At 47.8% G+C, this 18,296-nt stretch overlaps 1 protein-coding gene across 1 annotated transcript in view; it reads left to right on the top strand.

Annotated features, from left to right (window-relative positions):
• The first annotated feature begins 3,430 nt into the window (after positions 1-3,430).
• Positions 3,431-18,296, top strand: part of ZBTB45 (zinc finger and BTB domain containing 45) — a 33,246-nt gene continuing 18,380 nt past the window's right edge. Inside the window, exons 1-2 of the mRNA XM_040415572.1 lie at positions 3,431-3,644; positions 12,833-14,437. Of these exons, the coding sequence (XP_040271506.1) occupies positions 12,850-14,437 (1,588 nt within the window). The 5' untranslated portion in view covers positions 3,431-3,644; positions 12,833-12,849. The remainder of the gene's footprint in view (positions 3,645-12,832; positions 14,438-18,296) is intronic.

Below are 18,296 nucleotides of genomic sequence, written 5' to 3'. Positions count from 1 at the left end.
AGGTGTGAAAGTAGCCTAAGGTGACAAAAAAATTGTTTATTTAGCACAGTTTTAATTTTTTTTATTTTACGGTGTTCATCTGAGGGGTTAGGTCATGTGATAGGTTTATAGAGCCGGTCGATACGGACGCGGCGATACCTAATATGTATACTTTTTTTTTCCCCCTATTTTTTACCAATTTTTTTTTACTTTATTTGGGAAAAATGACGTTTTTGTTTATTTTTACTTGAAACTTTATTTTTGGGGAAAACTTTATTTTTTCAACTTTTTTTTCACTTTATTTTTTGTCCCACTTTGGGACTTGAACTTTTGGGGGTCTGATCCTTTACAATGCATTCCAATACTTCTGTATTAGAATGCATTGGCTGTATGAGTAATACTGTGTGTATTACTCATACAGCTTCCGGGGCCTGTGAGATCCAGGGGGCTGGATCTCACAGGCTCTACACCGGAAGGCAGCGCGATGCTTTCCTTAGACATCGCGCTGCCTTCCATGCCATCGGGTCCCCCCCACAGCCGCAAACCGCAGGTAAAAGCCGCAAACCGCAGGTAAAAGCCGCAAACCGCAGGTCTGAATTGACCTGCGGTTTGCGGTGGATCGCGATATGGGGGGGGTCACATGGCTCCCCCCGGCGTTGTGACATAGGGCCGAGTCCTTAAGGGGTTAAAGGGGCAAACACTGTGGAGGTCACTGTTAAAGGGGCGGGCACTGTGGAGGTCACTGTTAAAGGGGCGGGCACTATCGAGGTCACTGTTAAAAGGGCGGGCGCTGTGAAGGTCCCTGTTAAAGGGGCGGGCACTGTGGAGGTCACTGTTAAGGGGCAGGGGCCACTATTAAAGGGGCAACTGTTAAGGAAGCAGGGTACTGTGGAGGTCACCGTTTAGGTGGTGGAACCCTGAGGAGGTCACTGTCAATGGAGTAGGGTGCTGTGAAACTCACTGTTAAAGAGCGGACTGCTGTGAAGGTCAAAGTTAAGGGGATGGGCTGCTGTGGAGGTCCCATTTTAAAGTGGCGGGGCACTGTGGGGGGTCAGTGTTAAGAGGTGGGGAATTGTGGAGTTCACTGTTAAAGGGACGGGGTGCTGTAGAGGTCACTGTTATGGGGGATACTGTCGATATCTTTTAACGACACACAGAAAGATTAAATGAAATAAATAAGATATACCCATGCGAAGCCGGATCCTTCTGCTAGTCTTATATATATATAAAAATGAGTTTCTGTTTGTCTGTCTATCTGTCTGTTCTTTATGCATGACCAAACGACTGGACCGATCTTCAGGAAATTTGGCACACAGGTACATCAGGTGTCGGGAAAGGTTTTAGACCGGCTCAGCTCTCTAGGACATACTGTTCCTGAGATATTCCCCAAAAATGACCCACATTAGCCAATACAAGCCTGCAAGTCTTTCTCTTCAAATCCCAACTGCCATAAACACAGTTTTACTCCAGGTTTCCATAACAACCCAGCCATTTTTCTTTACTGCTTTACCTAAAGGGGCGGGAACAGTGGAGGTCACTGTTATTAAATGGGCGGGCACTGGGGGTCACTGTTATTAAAGGGGCGGGCGCTATGAAGGTCCCTGTTAAAGGGGCAGGCACTGTGAAAGTCACTGGTAAAGGGGCGGTCACTGTGAAAGTCACTGTTAAAGGGGCGGTTACTGTTAAAGGGGCAGTCACTGTGAAAGTCACTGTTAAAGGGGCGGTTAATGTGAAAGTCACTGTTAAAGGGGCGGCCACTGTGAAAGTCACTGTTAAAGGGGCGGTTACTGTGAAAGTCACTGTTAAAAGGGCGGTCACTGTGAAAGTCACTCTTAAAGGGGCGGTCACTGTGAAAGTCTCTGTTTAAGGGGCAGTCACTGTGAAAGTCACTATTAAAGGGGCGGTTACTGTGAAAATCACTGTTAAAGGAGCGGTCACTGTGAAAGTCACTGTTAAAGGGGCGGTCACTGTGAAAGTCACTGTTAAAGGGGAGGTCACTGTGAAAGTCACTGTTAAAGGGGAGGTCACTGTGAAAGTCACTGTTAAATGGGCGACCACTGTGAAAGTCCCTGTTAAAGGGACAGTCACTGTGAAAGTCACTGTTAAAGGGGATGTCACTGTGAAAGTCACTGTTAAATGGGCGACCACTCTAAAAATCACTGTTAAAGGGACGGTCACTGTTAAAGGGGCGGTTACTGTGAAAGTCATTGTTAAAGGGGCGGTCACTGTGAAAGTCACTGTTAAAGAGGAGGTCACTGTGAAAGTCACTGTTAAAGGGGCGGTCACTGTGAAAGTCAATGTTAAAGGGCGGTCACTGTGAAAGTCACTTTTAAAGGGGCGGGCACTGTGGAAGTCACTGTTAAAGGGGCAGGCACGGTGAAGGTCACTGTTAAATGGGCAGCCACTATGAAGGTCACTGTTAAAGGGGTGGTCAATGCTAAAAGGGTGGTCACTGTTAAACAGGCGGGCACTGTGGAGGTCACTGTTAAAGGGGCAGGCACTGTTAAAGGTGCGGGCACTGTGAAGGTCATTGTTAAAGGTGCGGGCACTGTGGAGGTCAATGTTAAAGGGGCGGGCACTGTGGAGGTCAATGTTAAAGGGGCGGGCACTGTGGAGGTCAATGTTAAAGGGGCGGACACTGTGGAGGTCACTGTTATGGGGGAAACTGTCGATATCTTTTTACGACACACGGAAACATAAAATGAAATAGATGAAATATACCCGTGAGAAGCCGGGTCCTTCTGCTAGTCTCTTATATATACAAAAATAAGTTTCTGTCTGTCTGTCCTTTATGCGCGACCAAACGACTGATCCAACCCATAAAATAAAAAAGGATCGGATATGGACCAAACGTGACGATCGTGTGCTGGAGGTCTAATTGCAACTTTAAGCTACGTGTATCGTCCTTCTCTTTGGATGGGTGGAGGGAGATTATACATCAGGGCCCAGGGGTAGTTTGTGCCCCTTATTATCATAAAAAATACATGGTGACAGCAGTGACATATCTGCCATCTATGGTCACCATCTCATGATCAGCACTATTTTTCTTTGAGGAGGCATCAATCTGCATAAGGAGGCAATCATGATGGGTGATGTTCGCATAGGGGAGAAGGATAAGAACCAGGTAAAATAATATATTCTGGATATAGGATTATAGGTTGGACTTGGTCTTGATGAATCTGTGTCTTCTTCCAACCTTACAAGCTGTGTAACTGTGTATCTGGTGTATGTATAGCACATAGACCAGAATACATAGTGAAATCATGAGGTCTGGGAATAGACTGATCTTCCAGGATGATGGCTGTGAATAGTCAGTAGGACTGCCCAGACTGCCCTGTGTCTGAGCAGATAATAGAACAGAGGAGTGTCACCTTTGTTCTTGTAAATAAAGTTATTTTATGTCTGGCTGGAGAGCCGACGGCGCATGCGCTAGAGAGCCGCCTGTCCCCGCTGTTGCTGTTGCTGCCGCCGCTGCTGTCTGAGGAGGTGGCTCTGCTGTTCAGACCCATCGCAGACTTTAAGTCAGAGACTGGCGGCCACGGCGACCCTCTCCCCGTCCTCCTCCCCCCCGCAGCGGAATCCCGGAGCGCTGCGGGTTCCGTGCAAGAACATCCTGTCTAACGCCAGGAGCGAGAACGCGCGGGCGCGAGCCCTCGGGAGAGCGGGTGAGTACCGGGCGTTCTAGAGAGCCGGGCGGATCCGCTAGTGCTAATGCGGGGCAGCTGAGGGCAGTGTGCCATAGTACGGTGACAGCTCCATGGTGCCCCCTCCCGGGTGAAGGCTCCACTTCACTTTCCCTGACCCCAGCTGCCCACACCCCAATCTGTCCACAGTGCCCCCTATAGAGGGTGACGGCCCCAGTCTCAGCTGTAAAGGATGGTGGCTTCACAATAACCCCACCTTGTGGATGGTGACCCCCATAGACAGTGATGTCCTGGCTCCACTGACAGCCTCAGTGCACCCCCTTCCATCATAAGGCTACCTTCACACATTTGTGACAAGAGGGTCAGCGGCTCATCCGTGAAGCGTCTGGGTTTGATCCGTGTGTCCGTTTTTTGCTCTCTGCAGGGCATCTCCCAGGAACAATCCTCAGACCAAACATGGATGCCCTCCATGCTGTGCCCGTAGTTTTCGCGATCACATAACTATAATCTGCACGAGGAAGCCGTAATCGCTAACCAAAACAGGGCGCGCTTCGGTGGTGTCGCCACGTACCCGTGGTCTGTGAAAAACCGCGGATGTGGTCAATGGGTACCTGTGCTGTTCGTGATTCACTGACGTGTGCACGCACCTCCCCCATAGGGCACCCATACAGACTTGATGTTCTCTATGAACGTTCTGAGAATTGCGCCCTGCAGCCACCTGCCGTTGTTGGCTCCATGCTTGGTTTATCCATATACACACCCATGTGTTTAATGTACAGCTAGAGATGTGTATATATAAATAGGGGAGTGTATATATAACATACCGCGGTGTGTATGTGGAAACCTGCCTGTATTTATATACACACATATAGCACCGCACCATAGGAGGCCTGCTGGGCGAGGGGTCGCCCCCCTGGGGTCGCTCTTTACCTTTATGTGATTATTGTGCAAGATGATACATTGTTGCTCTTTGTCTTCCTCTCCAAGAGGTTCCAATGTATCTTGTGTATTCTGCAGAGCTGGTTAGCAACCTGTGGCTCTCCCACTGCTGTGAAACTGTCAGGGTATGCTGGGAGTTGTAGTTTCACAGCAGCCACATAATGCTAGCTTGCCACCCACTGTGCTAATGTGTCATCCTTATCTTGGCTTTCCTTCTTTCTTTGCATTCCTCTGATAATCTGGGAACGGTATCATGTTATGTGGTAGAAGAATGGGTTATTACAGTGCTGTACCTTATTGACCTTAAAGGGGTGTCCCAGAATGGCAGCTTATTCGGCCCTCTTCACATATATCCGTTGTCTGGCCACTTTTTTTTTTTTTTGGCTACTTTCACACTGCAGTTTGGTGCTGATCCGTCATGGATCTGCACAGACGGATCCGCACCGATAATACAACCGTCTGCATCCGTTCAGAACTGATCCATTTGTATTATCTGTAACATAGCCAAGACGGATCCGTCTTGAACACCATTGAAAGTCAATGGGGGACGGATACGTTTTCTTTTGTGCCAGGACGGATCCGTTTGGCTCAGTTTTGTCAGACAGACACCAAAACGCTGCAGGCCTCCAAAGCGGAACGGAGGCAAACTGATGCATTCTGAGCGGATCCTTTTCCATTCAGAATGCATTAGGGCAAAACTGATCCGTTTTGGACCGCTTGTGAGAGCCCTGAACGAATCTCACTAACGGAAAGCCAAAACGTCAGTGTGAAAGTAACCTTACACTGGAGCCGGACACAACTGATAGATGTGTAGTGAACTCCGCGTCCATCCACTGAGCATGCAGCGTTTCTATCTGGCTGTATGGAAATTATGGAATCAGTTCTGTCGCTGTTCTCCTGCGTTTTCTACTTCACGCCGGAGGAGAACTGAGCCCGATTGCTGGACATGTGTGGGGCCCTAACCTATCCACAGAATAGGTGATAAGTGTCTGGTGGGGTTTGATTGCTGGGACCCCAACGATTATTAGAAAGGTGGTTCTGTATCCCCCTTTTGAACGGTCAGAGATAGCCGGGTGGTAGGTTGTCGTTCTCAGCAATAAATGAGAGGGTGCTGGCAGTGCCTGAGAGCAGAGTCCATGACAAAGCCTCGTTCACATTTCCGTTTTTCACTAACATGTTCTGTCCACATTTTCTGCGGGCAGCACAGGTACCTATTGATTTTAATATGTTCACTCATCACTATTTTTTATTTTTACTGACTGTGGATCAGTGAAAAAAATCAGGGAGACATGCACTACTTTGATCCGTGATGCGAACCCAAGACGCCCATTGAAGTCTGAGGGTCCGTGAAAATCATGGACACAACACGGATGGCATCCATGTTTGGTCTGTTTTCCACTTTTGAAGTTTAACTTTCATCTGAGCAGTATCCATAGAATAAGGATGACACACGGATCTTTCACGAACATCTTCAGGGACGAAACAGACTGATTATTTTCACAGACGTCAAAGGGACACAGAAATATGAACGATTCCTATTGGGGGAGGGGACGACGACGACTCTAGGCTCACGGCTGTTGGACACACAGTCACTCAGCAGGGGTTCACTGAGCCAAAAAAAAAATCCTCAGACCAGGATTTCTAAATCCCAGTCCCCAAATCTGCCCTGAGGTCATGAAGCAGCTCTCCTGTAGGGAGAATGCTTGCAGCAGTCCCTCATACACTGTATACTGCGGAGCACTGGATACCAACCTTTCCCAATGTGGTGAAACTATACCTCCCAGATAACTTGTGGCCGCATTAAGCTACTTACACACTGGCGTTTTGGCTTTCCGTTTCTGAGATCCGTCATGGGCTCTCAGAAGCGGTCCAAAACGGATCAGTTATGCCATAATGCATTCTAAATGGAAAAGGATCAGCTCAGAATGCATCAGTTTGCCTCCGTTCAGTCACCATTCCGCTCTGGAGGCGGACACCAAAACGCTGCAGGCAGCGGTTTTCTGTCCGTCATGTGGTGCGGAACAAGACAGATCCGTCCTGACACACAATGTATCGTATTTTTCGCCCTGTAAGACGCACTGGCCCATAAGACGCACCTAGGTTTTAGAGGAGGACAATAAGAAAAAAATATTTTTCATTAGACCTCAGCTCAGCAATCAGACCTCAGCTCACAGCCCCGAACAGATCCCCAATGTTAATAAGATCTCAGATCAGACCCCAATGTGACCCCCAATCAGACCTCAGATCAGTGCCCATTTTATAAAGACCCCCAATCAGACCTCAGATGAGGCCCCCAGCCATATGTGAGCAGCCCCCAGCCATAATTCAGCCTCAGATCAGAAACTAAAAAACCCACTTGCCTTATCCTGCTTTTGGACGCCGCCGCTCCTCACCGCCCGCGATGAACCGGCGTGCACAGCGTGAGGTCACAGAGCAGCCTTCACAGCCGAGGACCAGGAAGCGGTGAGTACAGAGCCTTCACTGCTTTCTGGTCCTCCGGTACTAATGAGCGCTCCCATAATGGAAGCGCTCATTAGTATTCGCCCCATAAGATGCAGGGGCTTCCCCCCCCCCACTTTGGGGGGGGGGGGGGGAAGGGGGAGTGTGTCTTATAAGGTGAAAAATACGGCAAGTCAATGGGGATGGATCCGTTTTCTCTGACACAATAGAAAACGCATCTGTCCCCCATTCACTTTCAATGGTGTTCAAGACGGATCCATCATGGCTATAGAAGAAATAATAAACCGGATCTGTTTGACGGATGCATGCGGTTGTATTATTGTAACGGAAGCGTTTTTGCAGATCCATGACGGATCCGCAAAAAACGCTAATGTGAAAGTAGCCATACACTGATAATGGGGGATCCTGTTTTGTGGCGACCCTTGAGACACATTGAAGCTGTAATACCCCACACAAACTGTGGACAGGTATGGCACTGTGATTTTGGAGAAACCCCTCACCTTGCAACACTACAGACATCCTAAAACATGACTTGTTGAGGGTACTTGAGAACTGGAGTTTAGAAACACGGTATATGTCACACTTAATACAGTGGGGCAAAAAAGTATGTAGTCAGCCACCACTTCAAAAGATGAGAGGCCTGTTATTTTCATCATAGGTACACTTCAACTATGAGAGACAGAATGGGGGAAAAGAATACAGGAGATCACATTGCAGGATTTCTAATGAATTAATTGGTAAATTCCTTGGTAAAATAAGAATTTGGTCACCTACAAACAAGCACGATTTCTGGCTCTCACAGACCTGTAACTTCTTCTTTAAGAGGCTCCTCTATCTTCCCCTCGTTATGGCACCTGTTTGACCTTGTTATCAGTATAAAAGACACCTGTCCACAACCTCACAGTCACACTCCAAACTCCACTATGGCCAAGACCAAAGAGCTGTCGAAGGACACCAGAAACAGAATTGTAGACCTGCACCAGGCTGGGAAGACTAATTCTGCAATAGGCAAGCAGCTTGGTGTGAAGAAATCAACTGTGGGAGCAATTATTAGAAAATGGAAGACATGCAAGACCACTGATAATCTCCCTCGATCTGGGGCTCCACGGAAGATCTCACCCTGTGGGGTTAAAATGATCACAAGAACGGTGAGCAAAAATCCCAGAACCACATGGGGGGCCTAGTGAATGACCTGCAGAGAGCTGGGACCAAAGTAAGGCCTCATGCACACGACAGTATTTTTTCACGGTCCGCAAAACGGGGTTCCGTTGGTCCGTGATCCGTGACCGTTTTTTCGTCCGTGGGTCTTCCTTGATTTTTGGAGGATCCACGGACGTTTTGGTGTCCGCCTGGCTGTGCGGAGCCAAACGGATCCGTCCTGACTTACAATGCATGGGGACTTACAATGGTGCAATTGCAAACGGATTCGTCCCCCATTGAGTTTCAATGTAAAGTCAGGAGTTAATATAGCATAGGATCAGAGTTTTCTCCAATCCGATGGTATATTTTAACTTGAAGCGTCCCCATCACAATGGGAACGCCTCTGTTAGAATATACCATCGGATTTGAGTTAGATCGTGAAACTCATATCCGACAGTATATTCTAACACAGAGGCGTTCCCATAGTGATGGGGACGCTTCAAGTTAGAATATACTACGAACTGTGTACATGACTGCCCCCTGCTGCCTGGCAGCACCCGATCTCTTACAGGGGGCTGTGATCAGCACAATTAACCCCTCAGGTGCCGCACCTGAAGGGGTTAATTGTGCGTATTATAGCCCCCTGTAAGAGATCAGGGACTGCCAGGCAGCAGGGGGCAGACCCCCCTCCCTCCCCAGTTTGAATATCATTGGTGGCCAGTGTGCGGCCCTGCCCCCCCTCCCTCCCTCTATTGTATTATCATTTGTAGCCAGTGGGCCCCCCCTCCCTCTATTGTATTAATATCATTGGTGGCCAGTGCGGCCCTCCCCCTCCCTCCCTCTATTGTATTATCATTGGTGGCCAGTGTGCGCCCCCCCCAGCCCCCCCTCTATTGTTTTAATTTCATTGGTGGCCAGTGTGCGGCCTCCCCTCTTCCTCCTCCCCCTCCCCCCAATCATTGGTGGCAGTGGAGAGTTCCGATCGGAGTCCCAGTTTAATCGCTGGGGCTCCGATCGGTAACCAGGACGCTACTGCAGTCCTGGTTGCCATGGTTACTTAGCAATATTAGAAGCATCATACTTACCTGCTGCGCTGTCTGTGACCGGCCGGGAGCTCCTCCTACTGGTAAGTGACAGATCATTAAGCAATGCGCCGCACAGACCTGTCACTTACCAGTAGGAGGAGCTCCCGGCCGGTCACAGACAGCGCAGCAGGTAAGTATGATGCTTCTAATATTGCTAAGTAACCATGGCAACCGGGACTGCAGTAGTGTCCTGGTTGCCATGGTTACCGATCGGTGCCCCAGCGATTAAACTGGGACTCCGATCGAAACTCTCCGCTGCCACCAATGATCGGGGGGAGGGGAGGCGGAAGATGGGAGGCCGCACACTCGCCACCAATGATATTAATACAATAGAGAGAGGGCGGGCCGGGGGGGGGGGCCGCACACTGGCTACCAATGATAATACAATAAAGGGAGGCAGGGGGGGTGGGGGGGGCCGCACTGGCCACCAATGATATTAATACAATAGAGGGGGGGGGGCCGCACACTGGCTACCAATGATAATACAATAAAGGGAGGAGGGGGGCCGCACACTGGCTACCAATGATAATACAATAAAGGGAGGCAGGGGGGGCGGGGGGGGGGGGGGCGCACTGGCCACCAATGATATTAATACAATAGAGGGGGGGGGGGCCGCACACTGGCTACCAATGATAATACAATAAAGGGAGGGGGGGGGCCGCACACTGGCTACCAATGATAATACAATAAAGGGAGGGGGGGGGCCGCACTGGCCACCAATGATATTAATACAATAGAGGGAGGGGGGGCTGCACTGGCCACCAATGAAATTAAAACTGGGGAGGGAGGGGGGTCTGCCCCCTGCTGCCTGGCAGCCACTGATCTCTTACAGGGGGTTATGATACGCACAATTAACCCCTTCAGGTGCAGCACCTGAGGGGTTAATTGTGCGGATCACAGCCCCCTGTAAGAGATCGGGTGCTGCCAGGCAGCAGGGGGCAGTCATGTACACAGTTCGTAGTATATTCTAACTAGAAGCGTCCTGATCACTATGGGAACGTCTCTGTTAGAATATACTGTCGGATTTGAGTTTTCACGAAGTGAAAACTCAGCTCTGAAAAAGCTTTTATGCAGACGGATCTTCGGATCCGTCTGTATGAAAGTAGCCTACGGACACTGATGCCAATCTTGTGTGCATCCGTGTTTTTTCACAGACCCATTGACTTGAATGGGTCCGTGAACCGTTGTCCGTCCAAAAAATAGGACGGGTCATATTTTTTTGACGGACAGGATACACGGATCACGGCCGCGGATGACAAACGGTGCATTTTCCGAGTTTTCAACGGACCCGTTGAAAGTCAATGGGTCCGCAGAAAATCACGGAAAACGGAACAACGGCCACGGGTGCACACAACGGTCGTGTGCATGAGGCCTAACAAAGGCTACCATCAGTAACACACTACTCCGCCAAGGACTCAAATCCTGCAGTGCCAGACGTGTCCCCCTGCTTAAGCCAGTACATGTCCGGGCCCATCTGAGGTTTGCTAGAGAGCATTTGGATGATCCAGAAGAAGATTGGGAGAATGTCATATGGTCAGATGAAACCAAAGTAGAACTTTTTGGTAAAAACTCAACTCGTCGTGTTTGGAGGAGAAAGAATGCTGAGTTGCATCCAAAGAAAACCATACCTACTGTGAAGCATGGGGGTGGAAACATCATGCTTTGGGGCTGTTTTTCTGCAAAGGGACAAGGACGACTGATCCGTGTAAAGGGAAGAATGAATGGGGCCATGTATCGTGAGATTTTGAGTGAAAACCTCCTTTCATCAGCAAGGGCATTGAAGATGAAACGTGGCTGGGTCTTTCAGCATGACAGTGATCCCAAATACACCGCCCGGGCAACGAAGGAGTGGCTTCGTAAGAAGCATTTCAAGGTCCTGGAGTGGCCTAGGCAGTCTCCAGATCTCAAACCCATAGAAAAGCTTTGGAAAGCCCGTGTAAACCAGCGACAGCCCCAAAAACATCACTGCTCTAGAGGAGATCTGCATGGAGGAATGGGCCAAAATACCAGCAACTGTGTCTGAAAACCTTGTGAAGACTTACAGAAAACGTTTGATTTCTGTCATTGCCAACAAAGGGTATATAGCAAAGTATTGAGATGAACTTTTGTTATTGACCAAATACTTATTTTCCACCATAATTTGCTAATAAATTCTTAATTATTATTATATTCTTTTTTTCTCATTATGTCTCTCATAGTTGAGGTATACCTATGATGAAAATTACAGGCCTCTCATCTTTTTAAGTGGGAGAACTTGCACAATTGGTGGCTGACTAAATACTTTTTTGCCCCATTGTTCACACAGAAGAGGGGGGGGCAACAGACAGTTATCTCTGAGACTGCCGACTATGAGAGGCTCAGAAGTGGGGAATAATTCTGCAGTGTACACAGTACTGTAGGATGTGCAGATATCACAAAACTAAGAGCAAGCATCACAGCCCGAAGATCCTGCTTAAAGAGGACCTTTCACTAGAATAAAAAATCTAAACTAAGCATACAGACATGGAGAGCGGCGCCCAGGGATCTCCCTGCACTTACTGTTATACCTGGGCGCCGCTCCGTTCTCCCGGTATAGGCTCCGGTATCTTCATATGTTCGGCTCCACCCAGGGGAACCTGCCGGCATCTCCTTCTCCCAGGCTGTAGCGCTTGCTATGAGCTGAGCGCTGCGATTGGCCAGCGCTACAGCCTGGGAGAAGGAGACGCTGGCAGGCTCAACTGGGTGGAGCCGAACATATGAAGATACCGGAGCCTACACCGGGAGAACGGAGCGGCGCCAAGGTATAACAGTAAGTGCAGGGAGATCCCTGGGCGCAGCTCTACATGTCTGTATGCTTAGTTTAGATTTTTTATTCTAGTGAAAGGTCCTCTTTAAGGTTCCTTTACACGGGCCGAGAATTCCACAGATAATCGTTAGCGAGTGTTCATAAAAACGCTTGTTGGCGAATATCTGGCAGTGTAAATGCTTGTTCATCGGGAAATGGACCATTTGGTTGGTCGCAAATTTTTTTGTTTGCCTGCAGTGGATCATGCTCTGTAAACAGCATCTGCTGTCGGCAAACAGCTAGTCAGTATGTGGACAAGCGATGGGATTAGCGATCGTTCCTCCCTATACTGTGGAGGAGATCCTGCATGTAAATGCAACGTTCTCCTCCACCAGCGAGCAGGCGATTGTTGGGAAGGAACGGATCTTACCCGATAATCTGCTGCTTTATTGTCCCATGTAAAAGGATCTGTACTCAGAAAGCATGCAAGGAGAAGTCATTCAATTGCAGGAGCCATGCAAAGTAGACCCTAAGTTACTGGCTGCACTACATCGAATTTACATCTGACTACAGAGGGATTGTCATTCCCCTCCTTTGTTCTTCACATTTATGTGAATTCAGATGCTGTTTGTGGCAGCCTGTGTTGTGTATATGGAGCAGCAGGCATATACAGGTGGACCTAATACATCTTGAAGGGTTGCTATCAAAATTAAACCTATGCTTTTACCTTACTTTCTTCCTCCTCTGTATCTCTAGAGGTTTTCAAATTTCTTATGAAATGTTTTTCTTATAACTAAATGTTTTTGTTTCCTCCCCGATAGCAAACTACGCCCCTGGAATGATGGCAGATGCAGTTCACTACATCCACCTGCAGAACTTCAGTAAGTCTCTCTTGGAGACTCTGAATGCTCAGCGTCTTGGAGGTCATTTCTGTGATGTCACCGTGCACATCCACGATGCGACCCTGCGGGCCCATCGCTGTGTACTGGCTGCAGGGAGCCCCTTTTTCCATGACAAGCTTCTCCTGGGTTATTCAGAGATTGAGGTTCCGCCAGTTGTTCCCACCCAGGTGGTTCAGCAGCTGGTGGAGTTTATGTACAGCGGGTCGCTGGTCGTTGCCCAGTCGGAAGCACTACAGATTTTGACAGCTGCCAGCATCTTACAGATTAAGACTGTTATCGATGAGTGCACACAGATCATATCGCAGAGCAGAGGAAACAAGCCGGTGACTATTGCTGGAGCGATGGCGTCTTGTGGAACACAAAGCAGGTCTTCCATGAATAAAATTCAAGAGCAGCCCAACAAGGAGGCCGACTGCCCATCAGCCATCGGCTTGAGAGATTCCACTTGTTCATTACCGTCTTCCATGAGGTCCAATGAGTTGGATATCATCTCCCAGATGGGGGCTGTCAGTGAGGCACCAAAGCTACTGTGCGCTTCCGAAGTGCGGTATAAGTTAAGAGACATGTTGTCATCACAGCAAAGACAACTTTCAGAGGTGAGGGAGATGGTGCCTGAGGTTGAACATGTGTCTGATGGCGAAAGCATATCAACTGCTTACTTACCGCATGCGGAAGCACCACAGAGCTGCCACAGCCGCAAGCAGCGCCAACCTGTGCGCCTCCAACTGTCTGATTCCGTCCCTGTCATCATAAAGGATGAGGACGACGAAGACGAGGAAAATGAAGAGAGTCCTGCAAAAGAAGAGAATGAAGACGAGAAAGGAGGTGGCGTGTTCAGTGAGTGCAGCGGCGGATTCACCAGCTGTGGAGAAAACGATAAAAGCAGAAGCCCTGATGACAAAGTGCGGAACGCCAGCAATGGAAGGAAAGACTCTACAGGGCAAATGGAATTTTCCTCTGAGGGACAAGATTTTTTCTCGAACCAGGATGTGTTCTCAGAATCCTTTATACCTCCTTGGCAGAATGAGGAGAACCTGGCAGAAGGAACCAGGGAGAATCCAATAGACAATGGTGAGAAGTTCCGCTCTGACTGCAGTTTGGACGGCTCCAGCTTGAGGAATTTGGCGGTGGTTGCTAGTTCTGACTTCAAGTCAAGTCCACCCTTTAACGCAAGAGTTGCTGAAACCAGGACACTGCCATTTGTGGCTTCAGTCCTTCCCAGAGACCTTAAAAATACAGTGTCTGCTGCAGTGGCGACCAGCTCATCCAGCATTTTCCAATTCCACCTGACTCATCCTAACCAGAATCAGGCTGGAGTCACACAGGGCTTTTTCAGTGTCCAACAAGATGGTGCAAGTAACGTAGTACAAATGAACTCTAGTATGGTCCCGGGAAACATGCAGAATGACCAGACACAGCGCCCTGGACCTTCCCGGAACCCAGAGCCTTCCTATGTGTGCAGTCACTGCCAGAAAACCTTCAGTTCTAGGAAAAATTACACCAAACACATGTTCATCCATTCGGGTAAGGATCTCCTATTTAAAAGAATCTCTGTACCATGTTAGAAAAGCTGAAAAGTGACCGTCTTCAGTTCTTACCTTTTAATGGCTAACTGAAAACCTTTGAGACTAGTTCTTTCTAGGTTTCTTCTTCAGGCATGGTTAACACAATATCACATTTATACATTAAAAGACATAGAAAGTGATACTTGATCAAATTCATATGCTCATCTAGGGCTGCAGTAAACGATTATTTTAGAAATCGAGTATTCTATCGATTTTTATTTTTTACGATTAATCGAGTATTCTAAAGAAAAAATGTATTAATAGATGGTTTTCCTTTATAAAAACTCATCAGACCCCTTGCCAAAAGTCCCCAACACCCTTCGTTCCCCCCTGTGTGACCAGCCCAAGTGCTCCACTATCCCCCAGTGCCATCGGCTCCACTATCCCCCAGTGCCAGCAGCTCTCCCCCCTTGTAAAATCATCCCACCCCGCTCCTCCTGACACCCAGAGTGCACAGCGTTATTGGTTGCTATGACGCTGTGCACTCCGGGCGCCCGGCCTTAGTCGCACCAACTTACCTTTCCCGGAGGGGTGCCACCGACACTCCATCGTTCCGCACTGCTCTGCGTCTGACGTCACACAGCGCGTCATGTCACGGCGTGCGTACGTCAGGAGGTCAGTGCAGCGCGGGACCATGGATGTGCTGTGGAGTGTCCGGAGGCCCCCTGCTGGAAAGGTAAGTATTGCGGGAGACCACGGAGCGGGAGTAATAGCAAGCGCTTCACTCCCGCTCCGTGGTCACGTGACACAAACAAATCGAGTAATTTGACACCAAAAAATCCTGGATGCAAATTTTTTGCATCGAGGATTATTTTGTGTCGAATTACTCAATTCAATCGAGTAATCGTTTCAGCCCTATTATCATCCCAAAAATTTATATTCGCACGGCAAGTCCGATTCCTCATGAAATATATAAGCAAAGTGTACGTGAGATGTATCGCATCTCCTTCCCTTTTTTGTTACTGCATTATGCTACATTTCTTCCACACGAAAATCCGCACAAAAAACGGTGCATAATCCGCAATGTGTGCAGGTAGTCTAATAGTGTATTCTTGTACATAGGAGCAGTATTCTTAAACAGGATGTAGTATTATCGTACTTTTTTTTTTGTACATGGGGAAGTATTATGGCAGTTGTAATTCTGTAACCAAGTAGTTATATTCTTGTACATAGGCATTAGTATTGTAGTTGTTATATTGTACGTATTGGGTAGTAGTATAGTTATTTTTAGTACATGGGGGCACTATTATAATACATTTATACTTAGGGGGCAATATTATAGTAGCTTGAACAGTATTATTGTATTTGTGTTCCTGACATAGGCAATCGTATGATAGTAGTAATATTGTTGAACAGGGTGCAGTATTATAGTAGTCACAGTGCATTTGGAAATTCTTCAGACCCTGTAAGTTTTCAAGTTTTTTATGTTGCGACTTGTGCTAAAATAAAATAAAAAGTTCAAATTTTCCCCGTCATTCTGCACACAATACCCCATAATGAGATAGTAAAAACTAAATTTCTGAATCTTTGCTAATTTATTGAAAAGGAAAATCTTGCGATGACCTAAGGTCTTAGTTGAAGCACCTTTTGGCAGCGATTACAGCCTAAATAGTTACAAGAATAGGTGCACTACTGTGGTGGATGCAAACAGTAACATCTGACTAAACCCTCACACCGATGTTAAAAATGAGACTTTAGCCAGTATATTCTTATATTAAGGACATACCTGAGCCCGCGCACCACGCCAAGGTTTCTCAAGTGGCACGGGACCTAACGCTAAACCTACCTGTACCATACGGGTAGTACCAGGAGCCAGTGGGCAAATTACAGCAGCATAAGGTCCGACTCACAGCAGACAGCTCCCAGTCCCCTCCAATGTGACTAACCACACATACAATGGGAGGAGGCTTAGAGTCCCACCCATGGCTGGCTGATATGTTGCAGGCCTCACAGGTGCACCTAAATGGTGCCTATGGATGGTAATCAAGGCGCATTTGGATTGCAGTTTATACACCTCCTCATATAAATATACGATTTAAATGACAAAAATACGTGGTCTCAAAAGGCAGGATATGCTCAACCCCAAATGCAGTTGTGCATTTATGCTCAGGGGAGCAGATACTGAGCTTGTGGTCTGTTGCTAAGGGCGATCCCCAGCAGAAAATGCATACAGTGGAGGATGCCCGCAGCAGACCACAAGTGCCACAGAGACATCCTACACCATATAGTAAAATGTGTGGATGTGGAATGATATATTGAATAAGTGGTCTGCTGTGGGCATCCTCCACTGAATGCATTTTTTGCTGGGGATCGGCCTTAGCAACAGACCACAAGCTCAGTATCTGCTCCCCTGAGCATAAATGCACAACTGCATTTGGGGTTGAGCATTTCCTGCCTTTTGAGACCACGTATTTTTGTCATTTAAAGCGATTACAGCCTCCAGTCTTCTTGTACATGATGCTACAAGGTTTGCCCATTTTCTAGCATTCTTTGCAGATCCTCTCAAGTTCATTCAGGTTGGATGGAGACAGTCGGACAGCCATTTTCAACTTTCTCCAGAGATGTTCGATTGGCTTCAAGTCAGGACTCTGGCTGACTTGAACCCAGTCGAATATCTCTGGAGAGACATTCACAGAATCGTCTATTAGCCTCTCCTGTGTTGTCTTGGCTGTTTACTTGGGGTCATTGTCTTGTTGGGAGGTGAACCTTTAGCCCAATCTGAGGTCCAGAGCCCTCTGCATCAGGTTCTCATTAAGAATATCTCTGTACTTTTCTCCATTCAGCTTTCCCTCAGCCCTGATCAGTCTCCCTGTCCCAGCTGCTTAAAAACACCCCCTTTGCAAGATGCTGCTACCACCATGCTTCACTGTAGTGATGGTGCTGGGCAGTTGATGAGCAGGGCCTGGTTTCCTCCTGATATGACTCTTAGGCCTCTTTCACACGGGCGAGTTTTCCACGCGGGTGCAATGCATGAGGTCAACGCATTGCACCCGCACTGAATCCGGACCCATTCATTTCTATAGGGCTGTGCACATGAGTGGTGATTTTCATGCATCACTTGTGTGTTACGTGAAAATTGCAGCATGCTCTATATTGTGCGTTTTTTGCAAGCAAGTGCGGATGCGGTGCGATTTTCACGCATGGTTGCTAGGAGAGGATCTGGATGGGGACCTGATCATTATTATTTTCCCTTATAACATGGTTATAAGTAAGATAGCATTCTTAATACAGAATGCTTAGTAAAATAGGGATGGAGGGGTTAATTCTTCTTTTTTATAAATTTAACTCCCCTCATCCACTTGCTCGCACAGCCCGACTTTTCTTCTGTCTTCTTCTTTGATGACCTGGGAGGAAAAGGACCTTTGGTGACGTCACTGCGCTCATCATATGGTCCATCACATGATCCATCACCATTTAGGTGCACCTGTAAAGCCTGCAACATATCAGCCAGCCATGGGTGGGACTCTAAGCCTCCTCCCATTGTATGTGTGGTTAGTCACACTGGAGGGAACTGGGAGCTGTTTGCTGTGAGTCGGACCTTCCGTTGCTGTAATTTGCCCACTGGCTCCTGGCATTGACCTCAAGCCGTGCTGCGCGAACAAGTGGATGAGGTGAGTAAAAAAAATATTTATTTTTAACCCCTCCATCCCTATTTTACTAAGCATTCTGTATTAAGAATGCTATTATTTTCCCTTTATAACCATGTTATGAGGGAAAATAATAAAATCTACACAACACCTAACCCAAACCCGAACTTCTGTGAAGAAGGGTCCATTCACACATCCGCAAAATGGGTCTGCATCCGTTCCGCAACCCAT

The sequence above is a fragment of the Bufo bufo genome, chromosome 1, assembly GCF_905171765.1.
Source record: "Bufo bufo chromosome 1, aBufBuf1.1, whole genome shotgun sequence".
Lineage (NCBI taxonomy): Eukaryota > Metazoa > Chordata > Amphibia > Anura > Bufonidae > Bufo > Bufo bufo.
This window is presented reverse-complemented; position numbering and strand designations above follow the sequence as displayed.